This window comes from Carcharhinus amblyrhynchos, chromosome 19, assembly GCF_965287045.1.
Source record: "Carcharhinus amblyrhynchos chromosome 19, sCarAmb.v2.hapA, whole genome shotgun sequence".
NCBI lineage: Eukaryota > Metazoa > Chordata > Chondrichthyes > Carcharhiniformes > Carcharhinidae > Carcharhinus > Carcharhinus amblyrhynchos.
This window is the reverse complement of record NC_137342.1, coordinates 49,272,478-49,294,898: the sequence shown is the minus strand read 5'-3', so window position 1 is coordinate 49,294,898 and position 22,421 is coordinate 49,272,478. Positions and strand designations below refer to the sequence as shown.

General features: G+C 40.8%; 1 protein-coding gene across 1 annotated transcript in view; it reads right to left on the bottom strand.

Annotated features, from left to right (window-relative positions):
• Positions 1 to 22,421, bottom strand: part of mcm10 (minichromosome maintenance 10 replication initiation factor) — a 56,122-nt gene that overhangs the window by 27,987 nt on the left and 5,714 nt on the right. Inside the window, exons 6-15 of the mRNA XM_080207107.1 lie at positions 20,908 to 21,100; positions 17,651 to 17,816; positions 13,515 to 13,682; positions 12,582 to 12,698; positions 9,301 to 9,497; positions 7,299 to 7,396; positions 5,711 to 5,827; positions 4,945 to 5,071; positions 4,251 to 4,479; positions 303 to 447 (exon numbers count right to left, since the gene is read on the bottom strand). Of these exons, the coding sequence (XP_080063233.1) occupies positions 303 to 447; positions 4,251 to 4,479; positions 4,945 to 5,071; positions 5,711 to 5,827; positions 7,299 to 7,396; positions 9,301 to 9,497; positions 12,582 to 12,698; positions 13,515 to 13,682; positions 17,651 to 17,816; positions 20,908 to 21,100 (1,557 nt within the window). The remainder of the gene's footprint in view (positions 1 to 302; positions 448 to 4,250; positions 4,480 to 4,944; positions 5,072 to 5,710; positions 5,828 to 7,298; positions 7,397 to 9,300; positions 9,498 to 12,581; positions 12,699 to 13,514; positions 13,683 to 17,650; positions 17,817 to 20,907; positions 21,101 to 22,421) is intronic.

The window sequence follows — 22,421 nt, the reverse complement described above, 5'->3', positions numbered from 1 at the left end:
ATGCTTCCTTTTCAAATATACATTCAATTTCCTTTGCAAGCCAGTTCCCTCAACAACACTTGGTAATTACAAGAATGCTTTCTTGTTAAAAAAAAGCCGGTTAAAAATAAATCAGTTAAAAGTTGTGAAGTTAGAGTGAAAATCATAAATGTTGGACAATTCTCAGGAGCTCATAGAAACAAAAGAACTTTCGTGTTATATTGCTCTTCTTGAATTGGTGACTGTTTCAAAATGAAATCAACGAGTGGTTCACATCAGGATAGAGGACACCAGTCCCTGGATGTCTCTCAGCTGCAACTCACCATGTGTAGAAGAATGATTTTTCTCGATACGCTCCAGTATCTTTGCAGGCATCTCCTCCATGTCAGGAAGTTTCCTCTTCACACTGTTGGGGTCTTCCTTTGGCAGAATTGCACCTTTTTTACGTAGCTTGATAATAGCAGCCATCTGGAAAATTCCACAGATCAGAAAACATATTCCCTGCTTGTTATAGCAACTATAATGTAATTTAAAACAGGAAATTTAAAACAGGATTTGTAGGCAGCGCTCACATTGAAAGGTCAATAAACAGATAACATTGATGTAAGATAATCGAGCAAAGAATAAGAGATGGGTCAATTATTTTATCTTTTTTTTAGCTAAGTGTGTTATGCTCTGGGATGTACTGCTTGAAAGGGTGGTGTGGACAAATTCATCAGTATCTTTCAATAAGGAATTAAATATAATTTGAAAAGCAAAACTGGAGCCCAAGACAATAAGGGTGAAACTCTCCACGGGCTGGAGTCATAACCAGCTTAAAAATCATTGTGCTTGTTGGAAGTCAATTATCTCAATCTCAGGACATCTCTGCAGGAGTTCCTCAGGGGAGTGTTCTAATCATCTTCAGCTGCTTCACCTTCCATCACAAGGTCAGAAGTAGGCTTTTTTTTGCTAATGACTGCACTGTGTTTAATGCCATTCACAACTCAAAGCAGCCCATGTCCAAATGCAGCCAGACCTGGACAATACCCAGACTTGGGCTGACAAGTGGCAAATGACATTCATGCCACTCAAGTGACAGGCAATGACCATCTCCAACAAGGCTGGGTGGTTTGCATTTCACCAGCACAGAGTCGATGGGCCAAAGGGCCTTTTTCTGTGCTGTAGATCTCTATGACTCTGAGAATCTAACCATCCCCCCATGAGATTCAGTGGCATTACCAACGCTGAGCCACTCACTATCAACATCCTGGGGGTTATCACTGGCCAGAAGCTGAACTGGATAGGCCATATAAATACTATGGCTGCAAGAGCAGATCACAGACTGGGAATTCTGCGATGAGTAATTCATGTCCTTACTCCCCAAAGCTGGTCCACCATCTGCAAGGCACAAGTCAGGAATGTCTCCACTTCCTTGGATGAGACACAGCAAGATTGAAGCAGTTCAATATTCACAAGGGCAATTAGGGATGGGCAACGAAGTGTCCATGTCTTGTGAAAGAATATAAAAAGAAATCAATTAAAGAGCTATATGGCAAGAGTAGGACTAATCAGATAGTTCTTTGAAAAAGCTGACACAAGCATAGTGGACCCAATGGACCCGGAAAGGGAGACGGTAGTGCAGTGATAATCTCACTCTGGGGACATAGGTTTCAAATCCTAATACGATGTGGAGATACTGAGGTGGACAAGATGACAGGTCACACAACACCAGGTTATGATCCAATAGGTTTACTGAAATCACAAGTTTTCGGAGCACTGCTGCTTCATCAGGTGAAGTGGTCAGAACTCACTGTCATTTCACCTGATGAAGGAGCACCACTCCAAAAGCTTGTGATTTCAAATCAATCCTACCACAGCAGCCGTGGAATTTAAATTCAATTAATAAATCTGGAATATAAAGCCAGTTTCAGTCATAGTAACCATGACATCTGTCATTGATTGTTGCAAAAACCCATTTGGTTCATCTACAGAAGGAAATCAGCTGTCCTTACCTGGTCTGGCCTACATGGGACACCAGACCCACAGCAACGTGGTTGACTTCTAAATGGCCTACTCAGTTCAAGGGGTGGGGAACAAATGCTAGCGTAGCCAGCGACACCCACATCCCTTGAAAGGCTGAAGAATATTTTTAAATGGCCCCTTTCTATGTTGTATGATTCTAAACTAATTTCAAGGGCATGGATAGCGGAGAGGATAAGAGCTACTGTTGTTTGCTCAGGTGGACAATGAATCACAATCAAACGCAAACTCAGTGGCTTAAATTGAGGAATTGGTCTTCAATTTGCCTTACACATGGTTTCTTGTTCAAACGGCCTCACTTCATGTGTCATTAGCCTTTGTAGAGATTGGGGAGTGTCACTGTTAACCTCTATTTTATTCCTCTCTGTCGTCCACACTCTATCTCAAAAGAGTCACTGGAACAGGCTTCTCGACTAAATTTTTCCATCCAGGTCCAATTACATCCAGGCTGAGATCAGCTAATTTAGAACAGGGATTAAACAGAGACCCACCATAGTCTGTCTCTGTTTCAAATAACCAAATACTTCAACTGGGGAGCCTCCAATGTTTGCACATTTTAGTTTGATTCATGGTTAAAGAAAGTCAGAGGAAGTGATCTTACCATTTTGCCTGACCAGCCGATGGGTGGGGCGAGCCGGTAAGGTCGCGAGAAAGCTGAGAAATTAGATTCACACCCAATTTGTCACTTTTCACGAGCTTACTGGCACTGGATATCTGGCAAGTGAGCACAAGGTGGAGGTGTGCTCTCTTTGACCAGGAACACACGTGGAGGTGACATCAGCCAGAGGGCCAGCTATAGCTGGGTGAGGTAGCATGCGGCTATCAGGCGATTTGGGCCTCGCCTACTCCCCCTGCTGGCGGGTTCCAGGTTTGGCAAAAATTTTTGACGAAGACAGATCAGATTCAATTTTTAAGTCGCCCAAAAAAAAGCACAGGTTTCTCTTGTTTTCATGCTACTGCAGGACATAGAACTTTTTTGATAAGATTGCCCCCAGAGAAATTAGTCAGGTGAAGGAAAGAGAGAAGAGGAAGTATGGTGTGCCTTAACTTCCAGTCCACCAGTCATATGTTTACAATGATGATGGCACAAAGGAGTTGGTAATGCAAATTTATTTGAGGGAAAAATCTCCTATCAAAATAGCAAACGTAACTAATTTGATCTTTACTGCCCAAAAAACTTGCAAATTTTATTTATGTAAGTTCAACATGAGATATGCTCAGAATTTCAAATATGAGGGTTTTGTCAAATAACAGACCTTGAATTGCCAATTTATAAATGAACCTAGATTTAAGGCTACCATTTCAAATAAAAAAGTACATTTTTGAAAAGTGACTATAACAACAATTTTCAGCAACATTTGCTTATTTCAACATGACAGTACAAAGAAAATTACAGCACAGGAACAGGCCCTTCGGCCCTCCAAGCCTCCAGCAACTATGCTGCCTGACTGAACTAAAACCCCCTACGCTTCCAGGGACTATATCCCTCTATTCCCATCTTATTCATGTATTTGTCAAGACATCCCTTAAAAGTCACTACCGTATCCGCGTCCACTACCTCCCCTGGCAACGAGTTCCAGGCACCCACCACTCTGTGCAAAAAATCTGCCTCATACATCTCTTTTAAAACTTGCCCCTCACACCTTAAACCTATGCCCCCTAGTAGTTGACTCTTTCACCCTGGGAAAAAGCTTCTGACTATGCACACTGTCCATGCCTCTCACAATCCTGTAGACTATCAGGTCTCCCTTCAATCTTTGTCGCTCCGGTGAGAACAATATTAGTATATATTAGTCACGTGGTACTTCGGAATTTAAGTATTGCTGAAAAATAGAGACATGCTATTTCTTCTGCACTCATCAGGAAGATGCAAGAATACCAAATTTCAAAGGGAACAAAAGATTGCTGATTGGTTAGCAAGTCCACTCTTGGTAGAAGCATTTCTGTGGAGAATGTACCAGGCAATAATTAACTGCCAAGTTTTTATTTAAATTCAAATCTGGCATGTCAACTCTGGTCAAGACACTGCCATGGGGAATGTTAACTGTTAATGTTACATTAAATGTTAAGCAGTTAACTGTTTCCTGGTGCATTCTCCACAGGAAATCCTTTATGCGTGTTGTGTAAATTGTTGCTCCCTTTGAGATCTGATTCTCTTGTCTCTGTCTTGAGTGCAAGACAAGAAGCTTGAAGAGCATTTCTCGTTTTCTCAGCAATCTATGTGAATGCACAAGAATGGCAGAATTTACCTTTTTGGAATCTGCATTAGGAGTCAGTTTTGGTGCTAACGGTGGTGATGTATCAAAAAACAGGATATCCTCCCCTTCAGAAAAGCCTCTGCCCAGTTTAGGTGACTGTGGTGTCGCTACTAATTTTTGCTCCTTGGGAAATTCTGCTCCAATCCTGGGTGATGAGTTAGAGGACAATCCTCCAGCCCCAGATGTGTGACTGCAGCTTCCACTTGCACTCTGCATAAACCTGCAGGAAGAAGTTTTGTTATCACAGTAAAAGTTGTTATACTTCTGATAGCCAGTCGGTGAAGGAAAAATCCAAAGCCAGTTTTTACTTGGGATGGATTTATTCAGAGTGAAACATTACAGGTATACATCTTCTGACACTACTTCATATGCGCTCAAGTAATGTTCTCCACCCGTATGTACTTAACTTCAACTGATAATTAGCAAAACTAACAGCTAGCTGTGTTTGGCATAGTACAGAATTAGCCAATGCAATAATGTATTACAATCACACATAAGCAATAAAATATTACTGAAAGTAGCTGCTTTGCACCTAAAATCACTGCACTTCACCTTCACTTGCTGAAATTCTTGAATTTACCATAAATTTATCATAAAGCTTTATTTCAATTTGAATGGTTAACAACAATCTAATTAAAAAAAGACATGTATAATTTATGTTCCCAATCTGACCTCGCAACATTACCTGTTTTGTATCTCTTCTGCTCTCTTCTTACGTGATTCCAACATTTTACGTTTTTGCTGCTTTAATAGTTCAGAAGCAGATATTGACAGGATTGAAGGTCCTGGCTGTGCAATGTTATTTGATCCACCTGAAAAATCAGGCAACAATGAATGACAATTTGCTCAATGAGTCTGTACTGGTTGTTTAAAATCTTCTGAATCAGTGCAACAGTGCAAATTATCTTCTATTGGTATAAACACATTAAAGTACATATCTGGATAAAATTCAGATTTTACCATTCCAAATGTCTACTGTCTGTATCATAACTCACATCAAGACTAGTTTACCCACCAGCCCTATTTTTTGACTTACACTGTCTCCCGAATGAACAATGCTTTTATTTTAAAATCCTCATATAAGTACAGTAATTAAATGTTTTTAGGTCAGAAATTCCAGAGTGCATGTATGAAGTGCACAAAACATTGCTTTCACTGATTTATGGTGAGACTAAAAATAAAGCTATACCAAAGGAACAAGTTTGTCTGAGAATTAGACCCATCCACACACATGTATGGAAATTTGGATATAAAAAAATCAGAGCATGAAAACAGAGGAAAGTCCAGTATTTTTTTCTGCCCTTTCACAATTGGAAATTCAATGGCACTAGGAATGAAATGCAATTTTAAATAGTGTCTTTATATCATTATTTTTCTAGAGGATTATTGATAGCTGAACCTGTGAGACAAAATCAGTTTGATTAAAAGAATAGTGCAAGTGACAAGCTGACCTTTCATAGGTGCCTTGTTTAAGTGTCGCTTGAGGTTGAGAGCTCCAACTGTAGGCATTTCCATTAAATCCTTAAAATCTTCTGAACAGCCCATGAGCACCTTCCCATTTGCTAACGCTGCAATTTCACACAAAATCTATTAGCAATGGTGACAATTCAGATATATTACTTTGCATCTGGAATTTTACTAAACCTTTCATGTTCAGTTATTTTAAGATGCTAAAAAAAAAACCAATTCCCCAAACTCTTGCATGTTTTCCAATCCCAGTTTTTAAATGCCTAAACACCCCCTCCTCCCCCCAGCCCTCTAACCTACTGGCACCCTCTTCTGGACTTTGAAAATTGAGTTGATTATAAAGTATATTCTAAGCCTCAGCTTAGAATATACTTTCACTACGATTGTAATGTTGGTACAAAGCACTGCGGCTTCATTTGATGTTAGGTGCTGTAGTAGAAATGTAGCTTACATCGAGAGGTTACAGTGTCAAAGGATACTGAATCAAAGGGGAATGAAAGAAGATGGAACCCACTTTGCCCAAAGGTGATTGCAGTCTCAGTCTCATTCCTGGTTTCACCTATCATTTTATTATAATCACCTGCTTTTATTAAATTTGGATTCTGCTATTTTTGACTAGGGTGGGTCATCTGGGGCAAGGACCTTGCATAATTATTTCTCCTTCCACACCACCATCTTTCTCAATTGGCTCCAAAGAGAAAATGCTGGAAAATCTCAGTAGGTCAGTCAGTATATGTAAAGAGAAAACAGCTGACATTTCAAGCCCAAATGACCCTTTGACAAAGAGTTATCTTGGAACATCTGCTCTTTTCTCTCCTTACAGATGCTGCCAGATCTCTCTTTTGGTTTGATTACAGCATCTGCAGTAATTTGCTTTTATTTCTCAATTGATTTTGGAGAACAGGAATTGTAGATAACTCGCCCAATGTTCTTAAGGAACCTGAGCACTGATGCACAATACAAACTATGATCAGTGTATATTACATTTTTAAAAATCTGACATCGCCAGTAAACAGAATTTTTTCTGGCCAGAGTGAATTTTTGAAAAACAAACTATTTGTTCTCAATACGTAGGTGACTTTGGCCAAGCTCCATTTGCACACAGCAAGCTCTCACCAACAGCACTGGGATAATAACCAGTTAATCTTTGTTTTCGTGTGATGCTGATGGAGGGATAAATATTAGGATACTGGGGAGAATGCCCTTGCTCTTCTTCCAAATAGTACCATGGATCTTTTACGTTCATCTAAGAGGGCTGGCAAGGGCTTTGTTTAATATCTCGTCTGAAAAACAGCACCTCAATTGGTTTGTAGTAGTAGCGGGCATTGTCAATGAACTGACACACTCCTCATAATGATTATGATGATCCTATGATAGAGTTATGGGGCTTCCAGAGGACTGGCTTTGTTACGCAAAAGGAAATTTATCTTCTCTTGGACAGGAAACACATTTTGCAACTTATGCTTGTTCTCTATTTCTGGAAAATGTACATTAGGTTCCCCAGTTCCAAGGGTACTACGCTCCTTTATATTCCCTTTTTGTACCACAAAAAGCAATTCTAGCTCACATTACCGATCTTCTTCTTAGTTTCTCTAACAATATCATCTGCGCCTTTCACCACCATGTGCGTCAGGGTCGTCTGAACACTCTTGTGGGGACCTGCTGCCCGACTGTGAAACAAAAACAAAAATCAACTGTAAAATTGCCATTATTAACTTCAGAACAAAACCATAAAGAACACTTACAACCTTAAAAGGTATTTAACTCTGCACTCATTGCTAGCTATAGATTTTCTTTTCGTCATCCATTTGTCTACAGACAAACCAAAAAAAAACAATACAGTGGGAACTCTATTGGTTTCAGTTCTTTCAGCTCCAAACATTGACCAAAGATTTAATGAATTGCCAGTGACAGCTCCCAAAATGACCCAGTGGTAAATACACCGCCTGAAAAATATAGGCCAATAAGGCCAAAAGGATCTGTTTTAATTCTTGTGCCATGCTGAGATAGCTGCTCACAGCTTGAGAAGCATTTGGGATGTGACAATTAACCTCTGCATCCCTTGGCTGCAAAGAGTTTTCCCCCTTGATCACTGTTTGGCGACATTTTGTGGACAGCAATCTCACCGATGTTCAGCTAAGCAACAACGGCTTCCCGATGCTGAACAGCCTACACTCACCATCAGGGTTCACACTCTAACATGCATCACAGTCTTCAGCTCAGTAAGAAGTCTCACAACACCAGGTTTATTTGGAATCACGAGATTTTGGAGTGTTGCTCCTTTGTCAGGTAAGGGCTCACCTGAGGTCACTGACATGATTAAGTGATGGGTCTGGATAATTCACAGTCCTTCGAAATATAACTTTCTCACTTTCTAATTGAAGAAGATATTTTTAATTACAAAGAGCGAGCTGTCAGTTACTAATAATTGAAGATTTAACGGGGATTCAGTGGTTTTTGGCATACTTTCCAATTGTCTTAGGAAGTCACAAAAGCATTTCCCAGTTGTTCCTGATGTGGCTGCAACAAGATCTGGCACTTACGTAACATAGTAAACCAGTCCAACGCACTTCATTGGCACATTATCCGACTGAATTTGACACCAAACCACATTATGAGGTATTGCATGCCATTTCTTTCATTTTTTTTAGGAGAATTGGCTAGTTTAGGGCAGATAGCAATTGTGTGACTGGTTGCACCACATCTTGATGGGACAGACTTAATGCTCGTTCTTGCACATATTAGCTGTCCCAATAGCAAACTGAAAACTTTGCAGCACCACACATCAGCTGAATCTCTTAAGGTTAATGTGCAGGTTCAGGTGGCAGTTAGGAAGGCAAATGCAATGTTAGCATTCATGACAGGAGAGCTAGAATACAAGAGCAGGGATGTACTTCTGAGGCTGTAAAAGGCCTCATTTGGAATATTATGAGCAGTTTTGGGCCCCATATCTAAGGAAAGATGTGCTGGCCTTGGAAAAGTCCAGAGGAGTTTCACAAAAATGATCCCTGGAATGAAGAGCTTGTCATATGAGGAACGGTTGAGGGCTTGTTCTCGTTGGTGTTTAGAAGGATGAGGAGACTTACAGGATACTGCAAGGCCTGAATAGAGTGGACGTGGAGAAGATGCTTCCACTTGTAGGAAAAACTAGAACCAGAGGGCACAATCTCAGGCCAAAGGGATGATCCTTTAAAACAGAAATGAGGAGGAATTTCTTCAGCAGACAGTGGTGAATCTGTGGAACCGTTTGCTGCAGAAGACTGTGGAGGTCAGGTCATTGAGTGTCTTTAAGACAGAAATAGGTAGGTTCTTGATTAATAAGGTGATCAGGGGTTATGGGGAAAAGGCAGGAAAATGGGGATGAGGAAAAAAAACAGTCATGATTGAATGGGGGAACAGACCCGATGGGCCGAGTGGCCTAATTCTGCTCCTATGTCTTATGGTATCAACTTGTGTATGTAGAATAGCCCATGCTGCACTAAACATGGTTTAAGAATTTACTGAGGGGGAGATAAATTATAGCTCAAACAAATATTCCATCTAGTAATCAACAGTACTCCAAGTACTTTCTTACACTGAGGCTGCGTATGATGCTGATGACACTCCTCCATAGTGGAATCCTTGCTGGCACAACCTCTCTTTCAGACTGCCACCTTTGCCATGCAGTTTGTTTGGAGCACGGCCAGTGAAACTGGATTGCAAGTCAGCTCGCTTGGCACTAAGTTTTTTGTACTGGGCTTTGACATGGTACTCACAGTATTCACAATCCATCTGAAAGCAAAGGAAGTACATTGAAAGTTAGCATAAAAAAGTGAAGTGCAGGTTAAGCCAATCTCAATACTAGCCAACGTTCCACTTAAAGAAGTAAAGAGGAAATCTGCAACTAGAAATTGAGAAATAACATTGCTTGTTTTTCATAGAATCCCTACGGTATAGAAGGAGGTCATTCGGCCCATCGGGTCTGTACCAACCATAATTCCACGCAAGCCCTATCTCCACACATTTACCCTGGCTAGTCCCCCTGACACTAAGGAGCAATTAAGTTAGCCAATTACGTAACCTGCACATCTTTGTTCTGTGGGAGGAAACCGGAGCACCCGGAGGAAACCTACGCAGACACAGGGAGAACGTACAGACTCCACACAAACAGTGACCCAAGCTGGGAATCGAACCGGGTTCCTGGCGCTGTGAGACAGCAGTGCTAACCACTGTGCCGCCCTGTTTAAATTCCCTCAATCTAAGTCTGCTTCAAAATATGATCCTTGTTAAAATCATTAAATTTTGACAACCACTATGAAATAGCAACTTCAGCTGGCATAAGGTAGAGTCCAAAATACTTCTTCCATCCCTCATCATAGGGAACACTAATGAGTCCATTTACGTCTTACTCACTATTAACTTTCTTCCAGTAAAAGCAAATCCTTTTACCACTGTATACCAGATTTGCAAAAGCTGAACAAATTCACCCAGGAACCAAGAATAAAAACTAACATCTTTACAGATCACATGAACCAATCAAAGCTGTGAAGAATTCCACTTTCAAGGAGTATTTGAATTTGCATAGCAACTTTCAAAACCCTCAGGATATCCCAAGCTTCTGTACGGCAAATGAAAATGTTGTGAAGTAGGAAATATAGCAGCCAATTTGAATACAGAATATTTCCAGAAACAGCATGTAACAATGACCAGATAATCTGTTTTTGTGATGTTGATTGAGAGATTGAAAGTGACTGGGACACTGGTGATAAACTCCCCTGCTCTTTAAAAATAGTGCCATGGATTTTTTACACCCGCCTGATAGGGAAGGCAAGGTCTCAGTTTAATATTGTATCAAGAAGTGCTGAACTTCCAACAGTGCAGTACTTCCTCAGTGATGTATTGGAATGCCAAGTACTGGCTGTTGTACTTAAGTCCTGGAGTGTGGCTTCAATCCACAACCTTCTGACGTGGAGGTAAGAGTGCTCCCAAATGAGCTCTGTGGTGACATTTTAAACAAGGTAGTATTTCATCAAAACATACATTTGGCTCCTACAGCATCAATATAATGTGATTATCGCCAAAATCTTGCTGCTGCTCACTAGCAGGATTTTACAATTCCATTGACAACGCACTCCTGCCACGGGTTTCCCAGCGGAGGGGGTTACATTCAATGGGAAACCCCACTGACAGCAGCAGGACCATAAGATGCTGCCATCTGCGAGCAGTGTGCCACCTCCCGCTGCTGTGAAACATGCTGAGGAGAGGGAGAAAAATCCCACCCACTATGTTTTACAATAGCATACGGTAATAGGTAATTAGTGGAAATGATAAAATTCTACAAAATAGCATTTACTCCTGAATTGCTACATGCCCAGTCTTAAACCTAGCATATTCAATTGTCTTACTATCATGTGGCACACCCCTCCCTATTCGTATAATCTCCTTCAGCCTCACAACCCTGAGATATCTGTGCACATTTAACTCCAGTCTCTTGAGCATCTCAACTTTAACTGCTCCATCATTGGTCATCATGCCTTCAGTTACGTAGGTCCTAAGCTCAACAATTCTTGCCTTCAAACTTTCTCCCTCTCTTTCATCCTTTTAAGGTCCTCCTTAAATCCTACTTTCACCAAGTTTTTATTCTTCTGACCTAATATCTCCTTATGGTGGCTTGGTGTCATATTCTATTTATAACGCATTTGTGAAGTACTTTGGGTCATTTTATTACATTGAAGATACTAAAGAAATATAAATTATTGTTGTCGAGCCAAGCTCTTGTGTACACAAAGTACTGTCATTAACTGTCTGCGCTCTCAAAGACCACAAGGAATGAGATATCAACACAAGTGAAGACCCGATACCACAACACTGAAACAATAACAGTGCAATTCCAATTTATCTAGTTTCTGATCAACTTCTTTTGCACTAGATTTATTAATCCATCACCAAAATTGAGTTTTACTGTGCTGTAACCTTAAAACTTTTCATTTTCAAAATCCTGAATATAACTGTGGATTGACTAGAATAGTCTGGAGTTGAGATAAACAAGTTGTCTTGAAAATAAGAGACTGGCTTGTGCATCAACTCTGTCTCCACCATCAAGTAAATTTGCTCGATGGGACTTGGAGTTGTCTAGCTTTCTTTTTACATTTGCAAACCAAGGAAATACAAACAAACACACATTTAAAAGTTCTCAAAAATATAAAGACATTAATAAAACTCAGGGTGCAATAACACCACCGGAATTCAGATCCTCAGTCTCGCTGAATAATAATTTTGCTGCATCTTACATATGGGTCGGCAATTATGAGACTAACCAAAAACATTATTAGCATCAACAGTTCTCATTGCAGGACAGTTTGTCACAAAAAGCATAACCTCTACCTCTCTGGTTAATCTCAATTCAAACAAAGTGAGTAAACACACCAGTGGAATACTACAAATTTCCCTCCCTCCATCACATTCCTCGGTTTACAAATATAAAAACAAAACTACACAACTCCACATCCCCACCAGACAAACTTATCCGATGACAGAGACCACTTGGTCTATTTGTCTATTCAAATCAAAAGGTATTTTAGCTTATCTCAACTCCAGGTTACATGAACATTGTTAAATTCAAGGGGCAGGATTTTCCAGCCACGCTTGCCTCAAGGGCAGAAATTCCCCCCTGAGGTCAACGGACCTTTGCATGATCCGCCCCTGCCCGCTATGATTCCCATGGCGAGCAAGATGGAAAAACTCCACCCAACAGGTCTATCTAAATGAAAGACATTGATACACGGACTGTAGGAACTATTCCAAATGAAAACTGGTTGTGTATTTAGGCATTAATGTAAGTTATTGATTAATATCATTGAGCAAAAAGGGTCTAACCAAGTTTACTATCTGGGTACAGGGATCTCCATTCTTCTTTCTCGCTCGGCAGGTTCCCATGTCTAAGGCTTCACCCATGATCAGGATCTTCTGCGGGTGGTCGACAGACAGACAAATCTGCGCCAATAAACAGAGAAATGTGAAGCCACGGAAATATATTTGAGTTGCAAAAATGACCAGAACTATGGATCAATTACAATGTTGCTGAGTCTTTTGATGGCATGACCAACCAAAATTCTAGAAACTTATTGCCTGCAATTCACATCAATCCCATTGGTGGCTGGAGTAACTATCAACACTTACGTGTGCCTCTCCAACAAATATCAAAAGATAATTTATTTTTAACAAAAACTTTCCAAATGAGCTTGGATTCTTAATTAAGTGTTTAAAAATCACTTAAAGGCATCAAAACTATAGTAAAAAAGTAAAATTGTTATATATCCCTGAAGTAAGTTCTGTGCTTTTTTATTTTTTCAAGAGATATGGGCATCACTGGCCATTTATTGCCATCCCTAATTGCCCTTGAGCTGAGTTGGCTTGCTAGTCTGAGGGTATTTAAGAGTCAGCCACATTGTTGTGGATCTGTAGGCCGCATTTAGGCCAGACCAGGGAAGGCTGGCAGATTTCCTCCGCTAAAGTGAACCAGATGGATTTTAATGACAATTGACAATGGTTTCATGGCCATCATTTTAATTCCAAATTTCATTGGATTCAAATTTTACCATCTGCCATGGTGGAATTCCGACTCAGGTCTCCAGAGCATTACTCCTGGGGTGGGAGTTTTTGGCTGCATTTGCTCTGAAACTGGAAAATTCTGCCTTACGTCAACGGACCTTTCCATAGTCCATCCCTTGTTCACCACGATTCCCGTCGCTCCCTGTTCTCTGGATCATTATTCCAGCAACAATACCACTATGCCACTGCCTCACCCACCTCATCCGATCCATCCCTGGGTTTCATAGGATTCGCATTTAAGAGTCCAATGACCGTTCCTTTTTCTGTTTTCCAAAGATCTTTGTGAACATTTCCAAAGAGAAAGAGGGACAAATTCAAGTTGCTGCTCCGCAGGTCACTCAAGTGCCAGATACTGAATGTTTTACCCTGTAACGACAACACAAATCCTAATTCAACATTACTTCAAAAATATAACTTCAGATTTATTTAAGATAGTCTCATACGCACAAGAAAATTGTACAGTGGGTGGTACCAGTGATGTAGGTATTGACCTATCATCTCAGAAACTGGTGTATCTTCCAGTGTGAAATACATCTGGACAGCCTCAATTCAGTTTAAAACTTGCGCCAAATAATAATCTTCAGTGCATTAGCTGGAGAAGTTGCATTGTAAGAAACAGGAAAATTCACTTATTTTGCAAGGATGTGATTCTAAATTTGCTGTTAGGACACCCTTGTAGCTGGCAGCAGCACTAAATCTAACCTGGGAGTACTCAATGTTAAAGAAAAAAAAGATTTGCTTGACTTTCATGACCGTAGATCACCTTTTCCGAGGTAGTGAAATAGAATCTATAGAATCCCTATAGTACAGAAGGAGGGCATTTGGCCTATCGAAACTGCACTGATCACAGTCCCACCCAGGCCCTATCCCCATAACCCCATGCATTTATCCTAGCTAGTCCCTCTGACACTAAGGGGCAATTTAGGATGGCCTATCCATCTAACCAGCACATGTTGGGATTGTGGGAGGAAACCAGAGCACTGGCAGAAACCCATGCAGACATAGGAGAATGTGCAAACTCTACACAGACAGCCACCCAAGCCAGGAATTGAACCCGGGTCCCTGGCACTGTGAGGCAGCAATGTTAACCATTGTGCCACTGTACCGCCCAATACTTTAAGTATTGTGGTAATATATGAAATGTGGCAGACAATTTTGCACACAGCTAGCTCCCACAAACAGCAATGTGATAATAATCAGATTATCTGTTTCTGGCGCTGTTCACTGAGGTGAAATGCTGGACAGGACACAGCAGAGAATTCATCCTACACTTCTTCAAAATAGCAATATGCCATCTTTTACATTCATCTGAAGGCAGCTGAAAGATAGCACCTCTGTAGCCTATATTACGTGCTAAATTTCCTGTTGACAATAAATGACAAAAACAGTTTACAGATATATAAAGAAAATGAAGAGAGCTGTGGGAGAAGTGGATAATTTTAGATAGTTTGCTCAGACAAAAACAGCTGACTGGTTTTGCTCTTTGCTTTTTCAAAGTTTATTTATCAGTCACAAGTAAGGCTTACATTAACACTGCAATACAGTTGCTGCGAAATTCCTCTAGTTGCCACGCTCCAGCGCCTGTTCGGGTCAATGCACCTAACCAGCACGTCTTTCAGAACGTGGGAGGAAATCAGAGCACCCGGGGAGAATGTGCAAACTCTGCACAGACAGTGACCCAAGGCCGGAATTGAACCCGGGTCCCTAGCGCTGTGAAGTAGCAGTGCTAACCACTACGCTACCGTGTTTCTCCGGTTTGAAATGAGGAAGAGCTAGCAACTCCTGAGCAAAAAAGTTGTAAGCAAGATGTAAAGACTTTCCTAAGTTGTGGAACAACTAGTGATTATCCTGTTCCATGTTACACCAAATTGAACTATATTCTGCGCCCTCTACTTTCCTTCTCCCTATGATAGGCTGGGACTTTTTCCCCAGGAGCTTAGGAGGATGAGGAGTGATCTTATAGAGATTTATAAAATCATTAGGAACATGGATAAGGTAAATAGCCAAGGTCTTCTCCTCAGGGTAGGGGAGTCCAAAATTAGAGGGCATACGTAGAGAGGACCTGAGGGGCAACTTGCTTACACAGAGTGGTGCATATGGAATGAGCTGCCAGAGGAGGCGGTAGAGACAGGTACAATTACAAGATTTAAAAGACATTTGGAAGGTACATGGATGGAAAAAGTTTAGAGGAATATGGGCCAAACACAGGCAAATGGGACTAGTTTGGTTTAGGAAACCTGGTCAGCATGGACGAGCTGGGCCAAAGGGCCTGTTTCTGCACTGTATAGCTCTATGACTCTACTTACTCTAAGGATAACATGTTCTGTCTGTATAACATGCAAGAATCGATACTTGTTATTGTATCCTGATACGTATGACAATAATAAATTAAATCAAATAGTACATTTTAAAACCAGCAGTGGTTATTTTCCTTCACCAGTTTTCCTCTCTACATGAACTTTAACAAAAGACCAGAGGACATAGGAGCAGAATTAGGCCACTTGACCCATCAAGTCTGCTTCGCCACTCAATCATGTCTGATATTTTATCCCCATTCTCCTGCCATTTCCCCATAACCTCATATCCCCTTATTAATAAAGAACCTTTCTGTGTCTGTCTTAAAGACACTCAATGACCCGGCCTCCACAGTCTTCTGTGGCAAAGAGTTCCATAGGTTCATCATTCTCTGGTTGAAGAAATTCCTTCTCATTTCTCTTTTAAAGAACTGACTCTTTAGCCTGAGGTTGTGCACTCTGGTTCTAGTTTTTCCTACTAGTGGAAACATCCTCTCCACGTCCTCTCTATCCAGGCCTCGCAGAATCCTGTAAGTTTCAATTAGATCCCCCATCCTTCTAACCTCCAAGTACAGACCCAGAGTCCTCAACCGTTCCTCAGACAAGCTCTTCATTCCAGGAATCATTCTTGTGAACCTCCTCTGGACCCTCCAAAATGTGGAGATGCCGGCATTGGACTGGGTAAGCACATTAAGAAGTCTCACAACACCAGGTTAAAGTCCAACAGGTCTATTTGATCACACAAACTACAAGCTTTTGCAGCACTGCCCCTTCATTAGGTGAATGGGAGTTCTGTTCACAAACAGGGCATATAAAAATATACAAACTCAATTTACAAAATAATGATTTACAAAATTTACAAAAAAAATTGAATTTGTATGTCTCTATATGCCGTTTGTGAACAGAACTCCCATTCACCTAATGAAGGGGCAGCGCTCCGAAAGCTTGTGGCTTGTGCTACCAAATAAAGCTGCTGGACTTGAACCTGGAGTTCTGAGACTTCTTACTGCCCTTTCCAAGGCCAGCACATCCTTCCTTAGATACGGGGCCCAGATAGGTAGCCATCACCTAATTTTATCTTACACCAATATCACTATTGCCATTTAATCAAACCTGCCCTCTGCCCTGTCACAGGGCTTACCTTTTGTTCACTTCCTGATACCAGCCCACTCACCTTTTCTCTGGCTATACACTTGCTAAATAGCTGTTCATCTTGTAAGTAACATTAATTCTGCTTCTCCACTCTTGCTGGTTGATATGATCAGCGTTTTCAGCATTTTTGTGTTTTTTCTTGACCATTACTTATGTCAGCCTTCAGCGTGAATAGCTGCCAGCAATTGTAATGTGGGATAATTTGCAACCAAACCCAATCCTGGTTTCAAGAATAGTCCACAACGCATGCAAATCCAGCTGAATTACTGAACAATGATTAAAAGTGATAACTCCAGCTGAATATTTTCTCATACAGGGTGCTGAATCGAACTGTGTACTTGGCAGTAGTTCCAGCTGCTATCAGTGACGTATAAGATAATGAAGGGGATGGATAGGGTAGAGGTACAGAGATTCTTCCCACTCAGAAAGGACAGCAGGACTAGAGGGCACAGCCTCAAGACAAGGGGGGCGCAGTTTAGAACGGAGTTGAGAAGGAACTTCTTCACTCAAATGGCGGTGAATCTCTGGAATTCTCTGCCCGTTGAAGTGGTGGAGGCTACCTCGCTAAATATATTTAAGACACGGGTAGATAGGTTTTTGGTAGGCAAGGGAATTAAGGGTTATGGGGAGAAAGCGGGAAAGTGGAACTGAGCCACTTCACATCAGCCATGATCTTATTGAATGGCGGGGCAGGCTCGAAGGGCTAGATGGCCTACTCCTGCTCCTATTTCTTATGTTCTTATGATAGTACATGGTAATTTGAAATTTCTGTCAATAATTAAGATATGAATAGAAGAATTATGCTTAGTGAAATCAATAACATGTATGCAAATCATGAAAGCTAGAAATATCTCCAAATGTTGATTCATCTTCAGATATTGTACATACATTGTTAGAGCTCTGTGGTGTAATCTTCTTAATGACAACCGCGAATGTAACCCAGTCCGTGTCCTCTAAGTTTTCACTTGCAAGTTTTGAACGCAGCTGGGAGAGCCGGATCAGCTTTCGACCACGCATCCTTCGCTCCATCTCTGTTGATGAAACTATCGGGTTCCTGGTGGGACAGAAACATCTTGCAGTTTAACTTGACGATAATTCTCAATGGCTAGATTTCTTTAAATGAAGCACGTTAATCAAGGTTACTGTGATAATGTTAGCACTCTCTTGGGTATCAGCAATCTAAAGGCACACTCAGTCCACTCTTAACACAAATAGCGCTGGACACCATGCATCCAATGCAAGGTCTTTAATAACTCGTGCACAAGGAGAACTCTCAACAGCCAACACCGGATGACCAGAGCAGTTCCAGGATTACAGAGAAACAGCTCAGCAGTTATAGTCAATCGCAGCAAATCAGGAACAAGAGATTTTTCACGTCTTTCACTGACATACATATCCACCAATCATTGCCCTTTCTTAGCCAATAGAAAACCAATCTTTCCTTAGCGGAATATGTCCCCATGTCTTACTATTTGGTAATCATCACGGGGTAACTTGTTCTTTGTTTTTATCCTGCTGCCCTGGCCAGGAGTGCACTGTTTATGGAACAAGGTTTTATATATACTCGCTTATCCTGCGTACATCAGTGTTGGCCCTACTGAAGGCCTGACTGGAGGCCGCGTTTGGCTAATAATCATTTTCCATTACTTGACAGTTTTTTTTTATAATTATGTAACTTTGCTTTTCACAATTGTAGTAACCTAACTTCCACAATAGCCCCCAAGGGGTCCATGGGGAATCACTGATTGATCTCTGTAGGGCTCGTTGAGTCTGAATTCCCGTGATAACAGGCAGTGAGTGGCCTTCCCAGCTGGAACTTATTCCTTTTCTAAGGTAGGCCGAGGACTGGGCCTGCTGAACTGTCATCGCCGGCAGGGACTAATGTGTGTACACATGGTGGCGGTTATAAGTTTAATAAATGATGTTCTTTCCAATTGTCCTTCCTGAGTCATTACAGTTACAATAATCAAGATATTTTGACCAAAGCCTTTTGGAAATCCTTTTCTCCGTCAGTTGGAATGGCATAGAGCATAGACATCTCAGCAGCTAGCCTCAATTTTGAATTGCAATTGGTGTAATGATGGCGCATTCCTGCTACTTTACAGACTGATCCTGCTGCTATTTTCTTCCACCGTTTCAACTACATGTCAAACTAATCTATTGAATGTGAGGTGCATTGGAATGTTCTGAGGATGCAAGCTCTTTCTTCTAGTGGATAGTGCTCCATCTAGTGACTGCTTAGAGGACTAGCAAAACTAATTTAAAAGAAACAAAACCAAAAATGCAATTTAAACACACAACCTTATAGTTAGCAAAGTAAAACAGAAACTGCTGAAACCACTCAGCAGGTCAGTCAGAGCTTGTGAAGAGAACAGACACTGGCTGATTGACCGCATGTTCCAAGTATTTTTTGTTTTTGTTTCCGACATCCAGTACTTGCTGATTTTTCTTTCCATTGTTTGTTCCACCCAATACCCAAAAAGTGATTGGGTCATTCTACAAGTTTTCTACAATAGAAGTTCCATGGTGTGCATTCTAATTCAGTCTCCTCTGCAGGTTCCCAGCATCACAGCTGCTAGTCTTTAGCCAATTTCATTCGCTTCACGTGACATCAAGAAATGGCTGAAGGCACTTCATAATGCAAAAGGTATGGGCCCAGATAATATTCTGCAATAGTACTGAAGATTTGTGTTTCAGAACTCGCTGCACCCCTAGTCAAGCTGTTTCAGTACAGCTACAACACTGGCATCTACCTGTCAGTGGAAAATTACCCAGCTATGCTCTGTCCACAAAAGAGCAGGACAAATCTAACCTTGCCAATTACCACCCCATCAATTTACACTCAATGATTGGTAATGTAATGGCAGGGTCATCAACAATACTATCAAGTGGCACTTGCTTAGCAAAAACCTGTTCACTGGTGCTCAGATCCCACCAGGGCCACTCAGCTCCTGATGTCATTGAAGCCTTTGTTCAAACATGAACAAGGAGTTGAATTCCAGAGGCACCATTTGACTGAATGTGACATCAAAGAGCCAAAGCAAAATTGGAGTCAGTCAGAATCAGGAAGAAAACACTCTATTGATTGGAGTCATGCTTTTGCCAAAGGAAGATGGTTGCGGTTGTTGGAGGACAATCATCTCAGTTCCAGGACATTACTGCAGGAGCTCCTCAAGGCAGTATCCTATGCCCCAAAAAAACCTACCACATAAGTAATTAATTATGGGTGTAATAGTATTCTGGTAAAGACTTATTAGGTAAACATGATAGGAAATCCATTGTATTGAGGAATGTGATTAGATCTGTACAGGCTTGAATATGCTTGTATGATAATGTCTGTATAAAAGACAGGTGATGTGATTAGATATGAACAGACTTGAATATACTCGTATGATCTTCATAAAAGATGGCTATAACAGAACAAGTTTGAGTAGATCCTTCTGATCACTCCCAATGGCCATTGTAAACGCAAAGTGAAGCAATGTTGTGTGGATTTGCCATGATGTAGGGTGTTCTTTAAAGATTTTTTTCAACACACTCTAAAATTCTATTAGGGATGGCATAGGGGTTAGTCTCACAGCGCCAAGGACCTGGGTTCAATTTTGACCTTGGGTGAGTGTCCACGTGCAGTCTGCTCATTCTCCCCGTGTCTGCGTGCGTTTCTTCCAGATACTCCGGTTTCCTCCCACAGTCCAACGATGTGCAGGTTAGGTGGATTGGCCATGATAAATTGCCCCTTAATATTAAGGGATCAGAAGGGTAAATGTGTGGGGTTACAGAGATAGGGTCTGGGTAGGATTGTGATCTGTGCAGACCTGATGGGCCGAATGGCCTTCTTCTATATTGTAGGGATTCTATGATTAAGTACAAAAAAATGTTTTTAATAGCAAGCAAATATTTCTTTAATAAAATTCCACTGCACTTTTACCCTCAAAAGCATACAAAACAGGTAATAAAAATGCTGGGAAATGCATAAACAATCCATTTGTTTTTTGGTTACCTCAACAGATAACTAGCTAAGAGAATTATCTTTCTGCAGTAGAGAAACCCAATTGGAGAAATAACAACAGCTACTTTTGAAACAAAAGTACTACTTTTGAAACAAAACACTTTTGAAAACAAAACATAGAAATCAATTACTATACCTCAGTCTCAAGCCAGAGAATTTATCCACGGCTATGTTAGAATTTGTAGTCCCCGATGTTCCTGGCCTTTCACGGTCTCCTGCCGTTGCAGGAGGTTTCTGATGTATGGTATTAGGTTTGTTGCTGGTTTTCAGAGGTTCAAGTAGTTGTCTACTTCCAGGTTGTGTGTGGGTGGGACTCTTTCTCTCTGTAACTAAGTAAAAATATTCACAAAAACTTAATCATATTGGTCTCTTGCAATTAAACTGATAAAAACTGTCAACAAATTATGTAATTTTTGAAGTGGATTGCTTCAATTTCAAAAGTTCAGTGTTCCCTCCACAATATTATATTTCATCTTGGAGTTCCCCATTAACCAGTTCATGCATTCTTCTCTCCTCGAGAGGTCCTTTATCTAACATCATCAAGGAAGTCTCTCTCCCTCTCTCCTCCTACCAAAATAAAGCATGTCTCTCTTTCTCTGTTTCCTACAGGGTCTAGCTTTCTCTGCTTCTTTCTCCACCTTTGAGAGGATAGTTTTCTCTCTCCAACCTGCCCTGTCCCCAAAAGCAATAAATATTTTTTGATCTCTATGTCACAGGCTACAGCTTAGCTGAAAGATACGCCCAGATTTTCTAGGGGTTGGGCCCATCAATGGAACAAGGTCTTTAACTACATTATCTGACTGTACTTAAATGACGTATTACAATCTTTTGTTGGATAATCCCAAGTATTATACTCGCATTGCATGAAAATCTGCACAACACATGAATTCGGGCAGGATTATATGGCCTCGCTCGAGCAAGACAGAAAATTCCTGCCAGAGGTCAACAAACATTTCTACTGTCTGCTCCTTGCTCGCTCTGATTCTGTGGGCGGTAGAATTCCTGTGCAAATGTTAAATCTATAGCCATCTATCTATACCGTAGTAAGTATTACATATACCATTTCAAAATTCATATAATCCCAAACTGAACAGATATCTGCCAAGACCTGAATGGTAAGCTACTGAAATGTAAGAGGAAATATTAACTTCTCTAGAATAACTAAAAAGATTAAAAAGGAATAGAAGAGAAAGAACATGCTATGGGGTTACACAGGTATTAGAAATTACCCAGCCTTCCTGTTTGTTGATGTTAATCATCGTAAATGGTTTATCAGATATCTAATATGTGTCCAAGTAGTTCTAAAATGACACATAATTTGCCAATTAATAATAAGAGCAAAAAGTTATTTCTACCCTCAACTAGATAGCAAATTTTGAATAGTTAAATTAGTAACTATTTTGCATTCCAAAAAGATGTATACCACCTGTATTTTGTTCCTTAAAGATAGTTAACAATATTCCATGAGGGACCATAGGTACTTCTCTTTACCGGACAGAGATAAGTGGCTATATAGCTAGGGAAACCACTGCACATCAAGCCTTGAGCAAGGCAGGTCTCCATGAACTACCAATCGGTTGATGTTATTCTGGTCCACACTCTAGCCAATTGACTTAACCAAAACCCTGTCCTTGAAAACAATACAAAAAT